Source organism: Onychostoma macrolepis, chromosome 19 (assembly GCF_012432095.1).
Source record: "Onychostoma macrolepis isolate SWU-2019 chromosome 19, ASM1243209v1, whole genome shotgun sequence".
In the NCBI taxonomy this organism is placed as follows: domain Eukaryota; kingdom Metazoa; phylum Chordata; class Actinopteri; order Cypriniformes; family Cyprinidae; genus Onychostoma; species Onychostoma macrolepis.
Window position 1 is genome coordinate 27,312,384 of NC_081173.1, and position 18,769 is coordinate 27,331,152.

Sequence of the window (18,769 nt, forward strand, 5' to 3'; positions counted from 1 at the left end):
TCACAGTCACAAATGTGATTTATTGTGATTTAAATTCATTTTTGCCATGATTCAAGGTCAGTTAGAAGGCTGAAGTAATTCAGATTCAGTTTGCCACTTCGATTCAAACCATGCAGTGATTCAGATTTGATTTGGAGCTTCACGTGGTCTCTAATCTGTTTAAAATTAAAGAGTTTTCAGTGATTTGAATTTGTTTGGGAGGTTTGATTCATAGTCAATTACAAGGTCGAAGGGATTCCGTTTCATTTTGGATCTTGTAAGGATTCAAATTTGATGCAAGGTTCCAGGGATTAAAATTCAGTTTGACACTTGCATTGATCAGAATTCAGTTCAAAGCTTGCAATTATTTGAATTTGATTTTAATGTCACAAATGTGTTTTAAATTTGCAGTGATTCAGAGCCAACAAGAAAGGTTGCAGTGATTCAGACTTGTTTTGGAGTTTTCGGCGATTCAAATTCATTTTTCCGTATACAGTGATTCAGATTCAACTCAAAACTTGCAGTTATTCAGATTAGATTTTGAGCTTCCCATTGTCACAAATGTGCTTTAAATTCAACTAAATTAAGAGTGATTCAACTTTGTTTTGAGGTTTCAATGAAAGTCAAAGTTACATAGAATGTTAAAGTCATTCGTATATTTTTATTTATTTATTTATACATTTTATTCAAAGTTGCAATGATTCAGATTCATTTTTATGCTTGCATTTGTTAGGATTTGATTCAAAGTTACAGTTAATCACATGGTCACTAATGTGGTTTAAATTGAACAAGTAGTTTAGGATGATTCATATCCATTTTGAGGTTTTCAGAGATTCAAAGTTAATTAGAAGATTGAAATGATTCAGATTTGTTTTGGATCTTCCAGTCATTCATATTTGATTCAAAATTACAGTGATTCAAACTCAGTTTAACGCTTTGATTAGAATTCAATTCAAAGCTGGCAGTGATTCAAGATTCATAGATTTTGAGCATCTGATGGTCACAAATGTGCTTTATATTCAATAAGGAGATTAGAGTGATTCAAATTCATTTGAGGTTTGCAGACATTACATTGATTCAAATTCGAATTTGTCTGCACAAAAGAGTTCACACAGTCCCAAATGTGCATATCTGACCTTATAAATAGCAGATCCTTAAAAGGATAATTCTGTCATCATTTACTCACCCTTGTGTTGTTCCAAACCTTTATAAATGACTGTGTTCTGTGGAACATAAAGAAAATATTTCGAAGAATGTTTCAATGAAACACTGTATGAAGAAAAAAAACACTGAGACATTTTTCAAAATATTTTCTTTTGTGTTTCACAGAAATAAGTCCTGCAAACAGATTTCAAATGACATGATGGTGAGTAAATGATGACTTTTTTTTTTCTTTTTGTGTCAAATCATTTCTTTTATGTTGCTCTTTTCTTAGCTTTTGAATTCTTTTTTTTTTTTTTTTTTAATTTAGATGTTCTCTAGCCCTTCCATGTTGGTAATGCCCAGTATCCTAGTGCTATGGTTATTGGGTATCATGCATGTTCCGTTTGTACCTGCCCGTTCAATGGTCCTGCTTTGGCCCATCGTCCGCTTTTCCTTATGTCACTGCCGATGGACAATAGCCCTTACTGAGGGTCCCCACCGCTGCAGCTTACACTTAATGAACAACAACCTATCCATCCCCCACCATCATCCATCTATCTACCCCCCCAACACCCCCTCCCATCCGCCCCTGCCCACAACCACTGTTGTCCACTGTTCACCTCATCCATAGTAGACGGTATTGATTTTCAGTGGGGAAAATAAAAAAGGCCATGAATTTTAATGCTTTCTGTCTCTCTCTCTCCCTCTTTCTCTCTGTTATAACCCCCATCCACCTTTTTTTTCCACCCCTTCTTCTCCTGACCCATCCCTCTGCTGCGTTCTTTCCTGGGGGAAGGATAAAGGAGAGGGGGATGGGACAGTCATGGAGGGGAGAGGTGGAGGGGTTGGTGGTGTGGCGTTGGGTCATTTCTCATTTCCGAACCCTGGACGCTCACCTCCCCCTTCCTGTTAACTAGCCTTCTCATTGCAGGAACGATACGGATGGAAACACGCAACGACCCCTCTGGATGCTCTTCATCGATACCATGTGTGTGACTCTACACAAGCTTGTGTTATTTTAATTAAATAAATGAATAATCTGATCACCTGGCACCATATTTAGTATGTAATGATGCAAATTAATTAAAGTTAATTAAGAGTTTCTATAGATTTAAAAAAAAAAAAAAAAAAATAGGAATAACGCAGGAAAGTTCAAAAGTTTGGAGTCAATAAGTTTTTTTTTTTTTAAAGAAATAATAATTTTTTTGAAAAGACAGAAAAGACATTTGTTAATGTGACAAACGATTTCTATTTCAAATAAACACCGTGCTTTTGAACTTTTTGTTTGCCAAAGAATCCATAATTCATAAAAATCTGATTTCCACAAAAATATTAAGAACAAAAATATTACGGTTTCCACAAAAATATTAACCAGCACCTGTTTTTAATAATAATAATAATAATAATAACAAATGTTTTTAAGCGCTAAATCAGCATATTTGAATAATTTCTGAAGGATCATGTGACACTGCAGACTGGAGTGATAATGCTGAAAATTCAGCTTTGCGTCACAGGAATAAATTACATTTTACAATATTTTAAAATAGAAGCTGTTCTTTTAAATTGTAATATATTTAACAATATTGCTTTGTATTTTATTGTATTTTTGATCAAATAATGCAGCCTTGGTGACCATAACAGACTAAAAACATTTTTACTGACCCCAAACTTTTATTTTCTGCTATTAAATGAATAAAAAGCTAATTTCCTTAGCCTGAAAAATAACAGATAGCTATAATTTGATAATGCATACACAATAAACACTATGCTTTATAACAACTTATTAGCGTTACTTGTATTCATGTGACATTTTTCTAACAATAATTAGACTGGAAATGCTCTAGTATTCAGCATACTTAAACATGGGACTCCCTGCTAATGACTGCTGAAATAACATTAAAGCACAACAAAGATAGATAGAACAATCTCCCAGCACTCCGTCAGAGTGACAAATGTTTTAATAATTCCAGCAGTGAAAAATGGCACTCACAATATACCATTACTACAGTGGCACAGCCATACAGTGAGTGACCACATACTCCAATTTACCAGCATTTACACCTAATTGTCATCTGTGTAATTTCTGACAGATAAATAAAAGAGTGAGGACAAATCTTCAAGGTAAGACACATGCGGTGAGGCTCATAATTCTGACAAGCACATCTTTTTGTGTTATTTTCTGTATGTGGTTTCTCACCGCCTTCTAATATAAAAGCCGAGAGGATGGACGAGAAATGGACAAAATTGAGGGAGTAAAAAGGGGCTTTTAGGGCCGAAAGCTCAGTTGGTGTGTATGTGTATGTGAGTTCGCATCTGTGTGTGTGTGATAAAAGAGGGGTCTTAAAAACTGCCTCTACAGATTGCACGTACACAGTAATGTTTCATTTCCTTTTACAGCTATACAATAAACTATTATCATCATCCATGGTAGAGCATTCAGACAGTCTGTAGTCAAGCAACAATTAACAATTTGAACAATGTTCCGTTAATATTTTAATGAAGTTTAACTGAGTATACCAAAAACTCTGAAGACTGCACATTTCTGTTATTTACACTGGCATTCTAATGCCAAAAAAAAAAAAAAAAAAGTATATCATGTCCTTGAGATTTCTTTCTTTTCTACAGCTCAGCGACATCTGATACCACATTAAGAACTCATTCGTGTCAAATGTGACAAATTCGGTCTTGTTGGGTTTGTTCCGATCTCAATCCTCCCCTCTTTTCTTTTCTATTTTCAATCCTCAAGTCTGAGGCCACTCTCATAGTCATTCAATTACACCGTACAAAGAAAGGACACTACAACCACATTCGCACAAAGTCGTTCAATGTTTTGATTCATATTCACCCTTTACATGTGTCTCTTTGTGATTCAACGATTCACGCGTCGCTCGCCTCCACCTCTTGCACTGTATTGAACCACACGGAGGGAGAACTTGTGAATGCATGTCTGCTAATAATGACACATTTTTGTGTTTCTTTCGCATGTTTCCACAGTCTGTGCTTCCGTGACATGCGAAAGGTCATTTGCGATGTATTGTGGTATTTACTAACAGCCAAGTGTTTTGTGTCATTCTTGTGTGTTTTGATTAATCTTGTGAAAGCTGACGGACTCATAATGAGGATTTGAAATTGAGGTCAAACACTTTTGAAATGCATCAATACGCATGTCAAGAAATTCTATCGGAACAAACATTTATAACGGATGCATTCAAAAAGGCATAAAACATAATACATACCACAAGAATCATGCATTTCTCATCCCTGAGAACTTTCAACAACTCTGGTAAAATTAAACAACACAGGTTATTATATTCAAACCAAACACAGTTGATTTGCTAGGATATTAGAGATAAATCTGAAAGGCAGTCTCAAAGATCTATTGCAAACGAATGTGTAGTATCTCCACATTTTAGAAGCACTTTTGGTGCACATGATAATGTTGGCTCATTCAGGTTTGCAGTTCTTGTGTGCTTTGATTAATCACATGAGAGGAGCCAAACTCTTAACCAACATTTGAAATTGTGGTTCCAACACTAATGCTTCCAAAAATGCAATATAATACTTTTTCGGAACATCACTCAAACACTTGAGATAGAAATGTCACCAAAACTGCATAAAACATTACATGCACCCCAAGAATTGCGCATTTGTTTATCATTGAGAACTTTCATCAACTCTGGATAAATAAGCAAAAAAGTCATTATATTCAAACCAACAACAGTTGATTTTCTTGGATTTTGGAGGTAAATCTGGAGGCAATCTTAAAGATCCATTGCAACTAACATTATACAATATCCAGTATCTCCACATTTTGGAGACACTTTTAGTGTGTGTCATAATACTGGTTCATTCAGGTTTGCTGTTGTCATTGTGTGTTTTGATTAAACTTGTGAGTGCTAATTCATTTATAATGAACATTCAAAATTGTGGTCAATCACTTTCAAAACACATCGGTGCATATGCAAAGAAAATCTACAGGAACCTCACACAAACATTTATAATGGATACATCACCAAAACTGTACAAAACATCACGTGTACCACAAGAATTGTGCCTTTGTTCATCATTATGAACTTTCATCATATTCAAACCAACCACAACTGATTTACTTGGATATAAATTTGGAGGCAATCTCAAAGATCTATTGCAAACAATGTTAACAATTTTGTATTCCTCAAATAACCTTTCAGTGAACAGTTCTTAAAAGTATATTTTAATAACCTAAAGAACCTGTTTTGAAATGGAAATTTTCCACATTCTTAAAATTTGAGTTGGTAATACCCAATATTCCAAAAAAGGTTCTCTTAAAAGAACTTTGAGAAACCAAAAAAGGTTTTTAAATGGTTCCCTTTTTGGAACCTTTAAAGGTTCCTCATGGAACCACAGAAGCCAATAAAGACTGTACACAATGTACAATGCCTCCAAATTTTGGAGCCACTTTTGATGCACATCATAATGTTGTTTGCAATCCAAGCACAATAAAGCATTAAGACACTAGACAGAGGTTCCCGCCTCAGTGCAAGCGGCCCGCAAGGCCTTGAACTTGAGACAGCAGGAGAGTCAATAAGAAAACAGTGCTTTTAGAAAGACGGGACAAGATGAAAAAGAGTAGAGGGGGGATGATGAGTAGCTGCATGTGAATGGAAGGGGGCACGAGAGAGGGGTGGAAGGAGGGGTAGGGCTGAGTCGAGGGTCAGGGGTCAACTTGTCAACCCCCACTGCCCCTGACGGGCAGACAAAGGGAGGCGAGAGGGGTCAGAGTGCACGGCTGAATGGACAACTGGTGAACACACTCCAGTCGGGGGTGTCTCTTTAGCCACATGCAGAAAAGAGCGTCTTTCAGACTCGCGGCACATCCTTTTGAGGGCGTTTGAACCAGTTGAGACATTTGGATTCCTTTCAAGGTCTCTAAAAAGAGAAATTTGAATACACAGCCGCCCTGACAAGAGTCTCCCTTTCAAGAGCCGCTCTACAAGTTCACGTATGCACGTGGGCTCTTTTGAATACGCTAATGCGACTGGAGATTTCCTTTGTTGCCCATGCGTTACGACTCAAAGAAAACGATAACAAATCTCATTCTAAATATAGATGCAGTACACGCGCATGAGTGCATGTCACAACTCCCTCATTATCTTAAAACATGCACCGCTGCCGTGCCGGCGGAGGTCAAGTCCACTTACGGTTGGAGCTACGCTAGCTATTTATCTTATCTGCGGGATTAGCCGGGCGGCCTGTCAGGTAAACCACACCCCGCACCAACTGCACCGTTCCCGTGGTTACCCTCTTGGGTAATCAGAGCGGGATTTCTTTATAAAATTATGCAGCTGACCGGCACATATACTCACCATATTCATCCTGCATATGGAACAGGGGAAGATGGATAGACGTAGGGAGGAGCAGAAGTGATGGGGTGGGTCACCTGACCTAGTTATTCTTAACAAATACATATTATTCATACATACACAAATCAGAAGTGTCGTCATGAGTAAACACAGAAGTTCATTAGGAGATTGGAAACATTGCTTTCTATACAATACAATACTTTCTAATCAAACTATTTCATTCTTTAAGCCAAATAACATGATTTGGATCAAATTAATCATTAAAAAAGTGGCAAAAAGTAAAGTCTATATATCATTAAATCACTGGCCTACAGTCCACAGAATTATATTCTGCAACAGAGTTAGTAATTCTTTGTGAAGTAGGTAGATTCCATCTGCACCATTTTTAAATGTTAGTCTATGCACTCCATCATTCAAAAGTTTGGGGTGAGACTTTATTTGTAAAGAAATGATTACCTTATTCATCAAGTACACACTTAAAATTGATTAAAAGTGAGAGTAAAGACATTTATAATGTTACAAAAGATTTCTAATTCAAAACAAATGCTGTTCTTTTGAACTTTCTATTCATCAAATAATCCTGAAAAAAAAACACAAAAAAAAACATGTCACAGTATAGGTTCAGGGTTGGAAGAGTTGAAAGAATTTAGAAGAGTCGGAAGACCTCAGTTCCATATCGTATTTAGTGAATACAAAAAGCAACAGCAGAAAAGCAGAACGACAAATAAAGTGTTAAAGGGAGAAATATAAAGAAAGATGGTTGTAAGGTGGCAGATTGATTTCATTTCTGGATCAAAAGAATGAAAAGACCATGAAAGAAAAGAATAAAAAATAAGTGGACATACAACAAGAAAATGAAATGTTCAACTTGGGCACATGTCCTTGTGTAAAAATATAAACAAGCACCTTGACCTAACAATGTGTACGTGCAGTGTGTGACCGGCTCTTAACATTCCTTTGGAGGCACTCGCATGTGTTGAATTTTCAATTGTTTTAAGCAAAAACGTGCAGATGATTGCTATAGATCAAGTTTGAAATTCAAAAGAGTTCTCTGCCAGTCTTTCCATGAACATGTGGGCTTGAATGTCTTTCTTTAAATTCATTTGTCCACATCTACTGTCAAAAGTGTGAAAGAGTACATGTTCGCATTGTGTGTGAATGTGTGTGTTTGGAGGAGGGGGGTGTAGGGTAAAGATACGGTTACTTTGAGAAGATTGAAGCGCAAAAGCACTCAGATTTATTAAAAGCTGCCGCTCACGCCTGCCTCCCTCTCTCTCTCCCGCTTATTCCGCACCATTGTTGCAATACCCCCTTCATTGTGTATACATTGTGGAGGGATATTAAATTTCTCCCTTCGAACCCAACTGTAACCACTACGCAGCCACGGGGAAGGGCAGCATGTCCCTGAGGTCCAAACACACACACAGATACATGCACGTGCTCATTTTCATACAGCTTGTCCATCAAATTAAACTGGGTGGTGAAAAACCCGCCCAAAATCAGGACACTCTCGGTCCAGGAGCTGATATGAAATGCAGGGGAGGGGGACAAATTCAATCAAACAAGCTCTGGTTGTTACGAGTCCAAGTTATTACTTAAATGGCCACATCACGGGCGGCTGGTCCAATGTAGATACTTGTGAAAGACATGCACAGTGAGACCAGATCGATCGATAAAAGTTTAAAAGCGAATATTAATTCAAGCAAGTTGAAATTAAAAAATCAATATGAATGCGTACATGGTTGTTTTACACTCCTCTTTACACTCCATCGGCCCTTGGTCTTCATCTAACACATTTATTCTTTCTTCCACTCGACAGCCAAAAATTTCTGTTCTACATGGCGCACAACTGCCCAGAAGGCTACGGTCTCTTTCTCCCCATAATAAAATGTGTGAACCCTGACTCTTTTCCTTCAAAAGCGCGGGATTTCCTTTGATAAGGGCTCAAAAAGTGGGAATGACAGTGAGGTGGAGAGTGAAAGCAAGATGGTTCATATTGTGGATGCCATAATAAGAGCTGCGTACAAGTGTAAATGTATGTGGTTTCAAATGGGGAAATGTGTGTGTGTGGTGAATTCTAATACCTGAGCTTAATTAAGAGGCGGTAAGACCCTGACCTCAATGACAAGCCCTACAGCTATTCACACGCCACTTCCAGAGAAAGAAAGAAAGATTTACACTTACAGATATAAGGCAAATGTATTTGGTATTTATATACATACTGTACAAACAACTATAAGAGTGAAAGGGTTATGGACAGATTGAGAAATGAAGCTTCTGGGATTTCTAACTGGCCTAAGCTAGTTATTTATATCAGTTAGACCTGAGTAAACTGTCTTGGTCATGCTTATTTGGGCTGGTAGACCACCCTAGTCCAGCAACAAACCAGCTTGACCACTTTAGGCTAGAAACATACTTTATGCAAGAGCATGGATGCGAATGCATGGCAATCATGTCCCACTCTACATTCTTAATATGTATAAAAATATTGCAGTACCTTAAAGATTTCATCGGTTTTATACCATTATTTTTAATTGTTTGAAAAATGTTCAAAATCCATGTTCAAATGGAAAACAAATGCTACAATTTCAGTGCGAACTCGCTGTATTTGCATTGGAGTATAAAAAGAGTTCAGACAAAGTATTCATAAACAAATTACATACATTTCTCACCCAAAACATGTTTCAGGCTTTAAAGTAGTTCACCCATCACTCTTAAAAATAAAGGTTCCAATATGATTTACAGTGTTGCTATAAAAGAAGGATTTTGGGCTCTCTAAAAAACCCAACTATTCTCGTAGAATATTTTAATATTCTGAATAGAGTTGCAAAAAGGTGGAAAATTTCCTGTAAATTTCGGAAACATTACAGACATTTTGGAATTATTCAAAATGTTCAGGATTATTTGAAATCTTCCGGGAATTTTTGGAAAGTTTCCGGAAATTTTCTACCCCTTTGCAATCCTAATTCTGAATATTCTTTTTTGACTCTGAAGAACCTTTTGTGGAATTGAAAAGTTTCCATGGATCTTAAAGGTTCTTCGTGGAACCATCAGTGCCAATAAAGAACCTTTATTTAAAAAAAAAAATTGAGAAAATTCATAATTTATTCAAAACATATTACTTATTACATATTACAATGTAACACAAAATTTGTTATTTTAAACAAAATATCCAAGCTGCTTTCTTCCATACAATGAAAGTGAATGTGGACCACGGCTTTTACATTCCTTTTTATTCAAGCTGTTCTTCACATTAAACTAAGACATGAAACTTCGATGAAGCTTTTATGGCACTATTTGCAGCAGTTTTTGGTCACCATCTACTATCATTGTACGGAAAAAGCAGCACTTTTCAACACTCTTTAAAACTTCTTTTTGTGTACCATGAAAAAAATAAAGTCACGTGTTGGAACGACATAAGTGTAAGAAATTTTAACGTGAACACTTTTTTTTTTTGAAACTGGTATGAACTGGTTTTCCAACAAGAGAGTCATGAAAACATAAAGGCACAGGTCACAGTTGACCAGCGAGAGTGTATTAATATGGCCGTACCATGTAATTTGGTTTATGAGTCTGATAAAGGTCCATCGAGAGAAAGAGAGATTGCGATGTCTTGCTCCACCTGTACAATATGACCACCGGATCCCATTTCACACGGTCGGGCCGTAATAGCGCTCAGTGTGTTAAGAGCTATCAGAAATCGGCCAACACACTGTCCCTCCAGCGATCATTACGCATACGTCCTCACCTACACACCAGGTAACGCAAACACACACCAGAGCATGAAAAAAACCACTTGGCCCTGTCAGATATGGGGTATTGGAGTCCGAATGAGGTCCATTTAGTCGGCAGTGGTCTTGATGGTGGTCTCCATCGCAGAGGTGAGGGCCAGCGCAGGGGAGAGAGTGTTTACCTACATCCCTTTATTACCATCTGCTTAATGGCCTATGAATGTCTCCATGGATACTCAGGAGGGAGAGAGAGATGGATGGAGGGACAGAGATGGCTCCGATCGGAAAGGTAGGCTCTCAGCAGGGAACTCTCGTACGTGTGTGAGTGCGTTTGGCTTAATGCATGTGTGTGTATGTGTTCAGAGATACTTAGTGCAATGAGTGCAGTACTTCAAATGATTTCAGTTTCCTGTAAGTGCAACATCAAAAAAGGAAAAAAAAAGACGCAAACCGGTAGATGTGTGTGTGCTGGCGCACGTGTGTGTGTGCAGAGGGTAAGCCTAGGTGTCGGGATGGGGAAGAGAGAGGTGGTTTAATGCAATAAAGCATGTTGTATTGACATCTCTGTTGTGTCTATTGATTCCCCATTATGTCCCTAACAAACCCGGGTGGACATTTTGTCATTCGCAATCACGTTAGCACTGGGACTCGCCGACGTTCCCGCTCAAATCCGATCTATATACACACACACACTCGTGCTCTCTGGCTGCGGACGGCAGGGCTGATCTTCCTTAATCAATACCTGTTTGAGGTTAAAACACTTTGCGGCGCATCAAACTGTAAATTTGTATCAGTGTAAACACAGCTCACCAGCGCAGACAGACACGCGACTGAGCCATAGACTGACCTGATCGCATTTGACCTTTAACCTCAAGTGCACCCCTATATTCTCCTAAAGAGCAGCTACTTGGATTTACACAGCAGCATAAAACTATTTTGTGGTTTTGCCGCAGTGATTAGGCTGTGGATATATTTATTGTATAAGACTATTATTCCATAAAAGTGACCCTGAAAGGGGTTTAGAGACTGCACAAAAAAAAAACAACAGTACAACAATGTGGTTCCTAATCACAGCACCAGGGAAATAAGGCCTAAAAATAATGGTGGACCTCTTAAACATCTCTATAAGCATTCGCTCCCTAGAGCTAAAAACACATAATACAACTGGGTTCAAAGGTTTAAGACAACTAGTGAAAATGGTTCTCTTTTTCTAATTTGGATTACAAATTATATTATCAGTATAATTTGAAAGCTAAATTATTATTAATTTTTTTTTTTGTATGTCAACTTTTTACCTTAATGATTACATGCACTTGAGGTTGCATGGACTCCACCAGTCACCAGGGACAACATCATGCATTTCTTATATTTTGAAAAGAATAGTACAGAATATTTTTTTTACCAAACTTTTATTTATTTATATATGAAATTCTAAAACTTTTATCTACAAAAAGATTAAAAAACAACATATTTTTGAAATTATCTCGACTTTTGGGCCGAACTGAACATCTCGTACAGCCAATATGAATATAGATGCTTAGTGAGGGAGGGTAGATTTATTTTCATCGTTACTTACAGATAAACACTATTGAGGGCATTGATTTTATTAGCTACATTTAACCAAAGCTGTTTTGGTGGTCTGCATAGCATTTCTTTGTGAGAGTGTGTTACACAACGTGATGAACATGTATGAAATACCTGACATAAAATTACAGGCAGATTGTCAAATTAGCCATAAAGATAATGTTCGCAATATTAACTTTTGATGTATACGAAAATGAACACTGATGCATCAATAACAGTGCAGAATTTGCTAGAAAATATATGCTTCCCAGCAGCCTAGGCACTCAAAGTTACATTATAAATATAGTGTGCAGACTATCACAATCTCCCTGATGCCAAGATTCTACAGTAAACACACAGAGTAAAAACTGTTAGATATCTTCATGGTCATCGGCTAGGAAAAACCTAGGAAAAACTTTGAACCAATGCCCTCGATAGTGTCTATCATCTGTAAATAAGGCTGAACATAAATGTAGTTTCCCTCACCCAACATAAAGATCCTCACTGGCTGCTCCGCTTGTCACTCTGACCTCTGCAGCATTTAATGTCAGCTGTGGCGCCTGGTGTCCATTTTGAGTCTTATATTATCAAAGAAGTGAAAGGTTTAACCTTTGGCATAATTTTACAGTGGCAGAAGAACGCCAAATAAATTCAGCGCAATTTTTTCCATTTAGTGAAAAAGTAAATATAAATATAAGTAAATATAGAACGTGACGCATCAAGTGACAATGTTATTTCATCACCAGACATTTAAAACGCTAATTACCACACAGAACAGACAAAACAAACACACAAGTGTCAGCAAACACTGAACACAAGAACACACACAATCAATAATGCATCCATCAATAAAAACATGAAAACGCTGTAGGTACCTGTTCAAAATGAACTTGCCGCACAATTAATTGTTCACTGTAATTGTTTATATTTAACATTGTTTTTTAAATGTAAATTTAAGAATCAAGGTCTCTATCATTTTCAGGAATGATACAGAACCCCCCTCTCTCTTTTCCTCCCTCAATATCCTCCAGTTCACTAGACTTCTGACCTAAAAGACAAATCCCAACCAAACAAGCAGGCCAATCCAATTTTAACACTACCTGCATTTCAAGAAAGCACATCACCATGTGGGCCCATTATGTGGTGCAGTTTATGAAAGCTTTATGTCTGGCTCTTTGCTCATTTAGGCGCCAGTAAGTAATTAAAGGCTCTTGCTCTTATTTCTTGAGGTATAAACCTTATTCAGGGCAGATGCCATATTTACGTTTTGTGAATGAAGAAGAAGCTGCGAGGTCTGTTCAATTGGTTCTGCAGATGCAACAAGGAAAAAATATCCACAAAACTCTGGGAAACCGGTGATACGAAAATTAAACTTTAACTATGGGCATAACCTTATGCCTCAGCCTCGTTTTTATTAACTAACTAACTAAATAAATAAATATGGCGTCCACTTTCAGTAAGGTCTATGGTGTATCCACTTCTTAGTATTTAGGCCTAGCTCTTAGAGATAAAGACAGCGGTGCCAACGCGAAGTTTTTAATTTCCTTATTTATATTTTAGTCATTGTGTGCTGGTGCATGACATGTGTTTAAGGTGACACATGATCTATAAGTGGCGCATACGTTTAATCCATCTGCTGGTTGGAAAATTTCCGCTTCGTTGAACGCTAGACGCTGCGCGCACACATTGCGCGCCCCCGCCCCCTCACTAATGCAGTACTTCAGAACCAACACTCCTTATACAAGGAAAAATACTATGTTCTTTCATCTCAAACTGACATTCTTGGCAACACTTTGCATTACAAAGTCATGTTACACTTTTCATGCATTTACTATACTATAATAATTTTGCGAAAATGGGTTAATTAATTTACAAGCAGCTCCACAAAATATAAACAACTGCACATATGTTGTTTATTTGTTGTTTACATGAATACAACTATGCAAAGTCTATTAAAAAGTCTTTACTAAAAATAAAAGTTATAGCCTATCTGCAAATTTCAAAGCTTTAGTAAGCTAATATTTTCTTAGCTAAATTACAGTTGATGACTGTAATTTAAAATTAAATTAAGATTATTACGTTATTTATGCCTAAAGTAAAAGCACTTAAAATCGACAAAAACATCAACAAATAACGTGACATTCATTCTCATCATTCTCAAACTTGTCGTTAAATTCACACAATCTTTTTTTCCCCCGCTGTCTGCGTGTATCGATCTCGGCGGAATCGATAAATTACCATGAATATTCCTGAACCGGTCGTGAGAAGAGAGTCAGACGGCAGATGGAGAAGCAGATACGGGGAGGACAGAAGGATGAAAGAAGCCAAAAGAGGCCGAGACGAACCATTCAAACAAGGGCAATTATGGGCAGACGTCTTTCCAACTCAACCAGCCTTCATTAATGCACACTCAAAGTGGCACATTTTTATAAAATATAGGCCTATACATACACAAACGGAAGTAAAAGGAACTGAACGTATTTTGTAAGAAATACAAAAATATGGATTACATTCAGACGATTGTCTGAGGCTGAACAGGTGTTTCGGCTCCACGTTTAGATTTTTTTTTTTTTTTTTCAGTGTGAGGGAAAAAAAGAATCATTAACCAGAGGGAGGTAAAAGGTATCTCTTACCGGAGTTACCGGAGCGCAGAGGCAGCGGAGACTTGAGTCGCCAGGCGCTGAAATCAGGAGCGGTTCTCTGAAACACCAACGGCACCGGCAAGGGAACAAACATGATCCGTTGTCGTCTGGGCTTTTCTTCTATGGTCTCTTGTATTTGGCGCTTGTCTTGAGTTTCTTTTTCTTTGGTTGCTTATTTTGTCAAGTAGAGTTTTGAGGTTGTTACTTTTTTTTATTTTTGGTAGGTTAATAGTTACTATTTGGTCTAAAAGTAAATTTCTGAAGCTATCTTTACATTTTTGGTATTGTGCCTCTCAGTCATTACTTCTTCCTCAGGGATACTCTATCTCGGACTGACACACAGACGGATAGTCGGGATTTTTCAAGCGGTCTAAATATCGTCGAAATATATATTAAAAGTGTTTTTGTGGTCACTTAACGTTTGTTTTGTCTTTCTGTTGGCTTGGCTGAAAAATCCGTTAATCTATCCTACAAATTAGAATACCAGAACGTTTTCAAACGACGAACGGTTGGCTGAAACTGTGACTTTTTAAAATTCAAAACTCACTTGTTGTCCTAACTGTCATAACGTTTCCTGGGTTTTGCGTATCCCGCGCGAGACCAGGTGTGCGGCCGGTAAACGTCACAATGGCCTTGCGCGCGCCGTGATCCGGTTCCACTTTGGTTTCGCTTTTTAAACAAATCTCGAGTCAAAATCGTGTTCACTTTAGTACAAAAACTATTTGGTTACATTACAATCAAGTCGCGGTTGCTGGCTTTAAAACGGTTTGCAAAGGTTTAACAGGAATATTTGGTTTCTCTATTTGGTTTCTAGCTCTCCTGTGTGGTTTATCTCGCGCGCATCGCATGCATTTCAAACAGCATTTTAATTCTTGTATAAAATATAATACAATCGCTTAATGTATTTAAATAATCACGTACGTATAAGGCTACGCAGCGGCTCGATACGCTCCCCCTTCGTTTCCACTCACAAGCCGGTAATTAAAACGCAATCAATCGATAAATAAATTAAGGAGCAACACTGCTTGTGCACGAAATGTTAAAACTGAACGAAAAGAAAACAACACGGTACCCGTTAAGCGGAATTCAGCTCTTTGGCTCTGTCCCACCACCATCCGTCTGTGTGTGCGTGTGTGTCCGTTACGATAGTCCCGTTATCTGGGAACCCCGGTAGCTTGCGAGCTCTGTCCGCCTCCCGGTACGAAAGCAACACTGAAACGAGAGGAGCAGCCGCTATACTCCCCCCGCCCCCCTTTCTCTCCCTCCATCCATACCTCCCCCTCTCCCCTTCCCTTTTTTTACTAATCCCATATAAGGCAAGCTATCCTGCGTATTGATCGCTTGATTACTCTTCATTATGATGACTCTGATGATCGCGGTGGGCCGCTGATCGATAGGCTTACACACATTCACCGAGTAGCTTACATCAGGTGATTATATCCTCATCTACATTCAGGTATATGTCTGTGGAAAAAACACGGGCGATATAAGCGACCGGTCTACGCAGAAGCCATTGATATGTTATGGTGATTATTTAACGTGACGGATTATACTGTGAATAGGCTAAGCAACAAACAGAACCCGATTTCGCTACCTCACAAAAGTTTCATTGGTCTATTGCTAGTCTAGGCTATATCTCTCTCTCTCTCCCATTCTACCTTTCATTCCCTCTTTCCGACACACTGAATGCTGTCAGTAATAAAGCTACAATCTATGCCGCGCACTTACACTCCAGATTATTGCCGACATAGATTTTTTAAATAGAAAAATCTATACGCTAAACATCGCAGTCAATACGGGAAAAATCGAAAGCTCAGCTCCTGATTCCCCCACCACCCTCACCCCAACTCACATTCGCCCCAATCTTCCTGTCTCTCTCTATCTATCTGTCTATCTATTCTACTATATCCGAGGTGATATAGATCAATTACTGGCCATCGTATTATAAGAAAATAAGAAAAATGTTTAATAATCGTAAAAAACAACAACACTTAAACTGATTCGAAATATGCCTTAATGGCTATTTGATTAACACAACATACACACGCATATTTTATTTGCTTCAAAAAATCATATTTTCCTGCAACACAACAGACTCACAATGGTTCCTTGAGCTTTATTGTCCCCAAGCACCCCCTCCATTTGACAGATGACATCCGCGTGTCCAACGAGCGAGAGGGGGGGAACGGAAGAGAGAGAGAAAAAAAGAAGCGACAAGTTGTCCTTCACGAATCCCCCTCGCCTGAAAGGGCACGCGTTGCGAACCCCCCCATCCAAACTCCTTCCAGACAAAAGCAATTATTTCTTGTAGAATATAGTGTGTTTTGCGCGTCTATAGCGCGGAGAAGGAAGAAAGGTGTGCAGACTGAAACACAGTTTCCAAATATGACATTTCCATTTGATTACATTCAATGGTCAGCTCATAGTCCACTACAGTATCCAATAGGCATTACCATTGACATGCCATCATTTAAAAATGGGTGAAATCAAATGCACAAAAACTTAAAAACAATTGCAAATGTATCACTACATGCAAGACACAAAGTGAAAACTAAATAATGTCACTGATAAAATTATTTCAAATTATGCAAAAATGTTTACAGATATTAATATTAATGCTGGCATCATTATCATTATTTAAGTTCCTGTTGTGATTTAAAAAAAAAAAAAAAAAGTAAAGAACCTGGCGATCAATAGAAATAATCATTACCCAGTGCACACATAAAAAGAAACTTCCTCCTGTGTGTGTCTGGGTGGGTGAACCAGACAGCGATAGTGAAAGAGTTCATCGTTAAATGGCAATGTCATGTTGACAAATGCGTTGGTTGAATTAAATTCTCTCTCATCAATAACAAGGCGCCCCAATCAATACCAGCTTACAATTATATCAACACCCCCTCTTGCTGTAACAAGCAGCTAATACCGTGGCTAGGACACAGTCCCACTGTGGTGCAACCCTTGTATACAATATCATTCCTTCTCACCAACACAGACAGGTACAAAACAACTCCAGATTTCTCTTACACAACCACATACAGAATGTAATGTACTTTATATGCAATCTTTGCATGTTCAGCATATGTATGCCTCTAAACACAAAAAAAGATTGAAAAAGAATCAACGTTTACTGTACTTCACCCAATGTCTACTTAATTCCTGAACGATGGAGTTAGAAGTGATTCAAGAAGGGACTCGCACACTTTCTCTCTTCAGCTGATCTAATGATCAGTGCTGACATATTGTCAATATCCAGCTCAAGTCTGCCAATACCCCTAATACAAATCCATCCTCTGTGCCAAAGCTCTCTTTTAACACACACGCAGGGCAATAATTGCACGGTGCTAATGTTGTCTTCTCTTTATCACCAATCGACATCAGATCTTGTCTTATTGACAGATAGCCTGCTCATCAATGCAAGGGAATGTTGGGATTTGTAGTTCTTCATATGCCTCGTTTAACAGATTTATCATTAGCCCTATATTTCCTCTTTGACATATTAGCATTTTTTTTTTTTTACATCTGGGATGAAGGGAGAAGAATAAGATAATGAATTGTCAATAGTTAATAGTTACTTTAAAGGAATAATACCACAACAAATGTCCTTTTCAATCTCAGATACAGTCTAGGCTGCTTACACCATTTGCCCTTTTGTCGCTTTTCTTGCATAGCCTGCCAAACACTCTTACAATATTTCGATTTCACACATTTGCTTATGGCGGCTAAAATTCACAAACAAGATTTTTATTTCTTCTTTTATTAATGCATCCTATACAGGGCCCGCCACAAAACGTCTTTTCCATTTCATACAGATTCTACCATCATTCCACGCTATGCTAGTTTTAACACGATCAAAGACTTGGGAGACAGCAGCTGAAGATCCTGCAGTCAGTGCTGGTAAAAGACATCGACCCCCAAAGTGCTGGCGATGTGTCTCGCCCGCAGCGGCCTGCCGCGGCCTAATGCTATGACATGGAAGGGGCTATCAGTAGCGCGCAGACTAGCTTGAGAGGGGGAGCTGATTTTGCCCCGTCAGAGGCCTGCTGAATATGTGATCCACCGTTACAGCAGAAGAGGATAAAGCCCCAATACCCCGTCTGTGATCTTTATGGGGTGCCGAGTGTGTGTAAGTGTGTGTGGCTACGCGGAGGCAAAAGGTAAAGAGTGCGTGGGGGTGAATAAGTGTGTGCTATGTCCAGTGTTTGTGCATTAAAAATGGGTGTTTATGTATTAAATCTTACAAATATCAATTTAAAAAAATCACTATATATTATTTTTATATAGCCTAACATTTGTTTTCACTATATTTAATAGTATTAATTAATGTGCTATTTAATTATAATATTTATTAATTAATAAAATATTTCATTTA

At 38.1% G+C, this 18,769-nt stretch overlaps 1 protein-coding gene across 10 annotated transcripts in view; it reads right to left on the bottom strand.

The window, feature by feature from the left end:
• The window catches only part of pou2f2a (POU class 2 homeobox 2a), a 70,293-nt gene that overhangs the window by 41,644 nt on the left and 9,880 nt on the right, over positions 1-18,769 (bottom strand). For 9 of the 10 annotated variants that reach the window (XM_058754717.1, XM_058754715.1, XM_058754713.1 and 6 more), the window contains exon 1: positions 14,392-15,581. The exons of the other annotated variant lie outside the window; for it this stretch is intronic. In XM_058754717.1, the coding sequence (XP_058610700.1) occupies positions 14,392-14,494 (103 nt within the window). In that variant the 5' untranslated portion in view covers positions 14,495-15,581. Of the gene's footprint in view, positions 1-14,391; positions 15,582-18,769 lie in introns of those variants that run through there. 10 annotated transcript variants of the gene reach the window in all.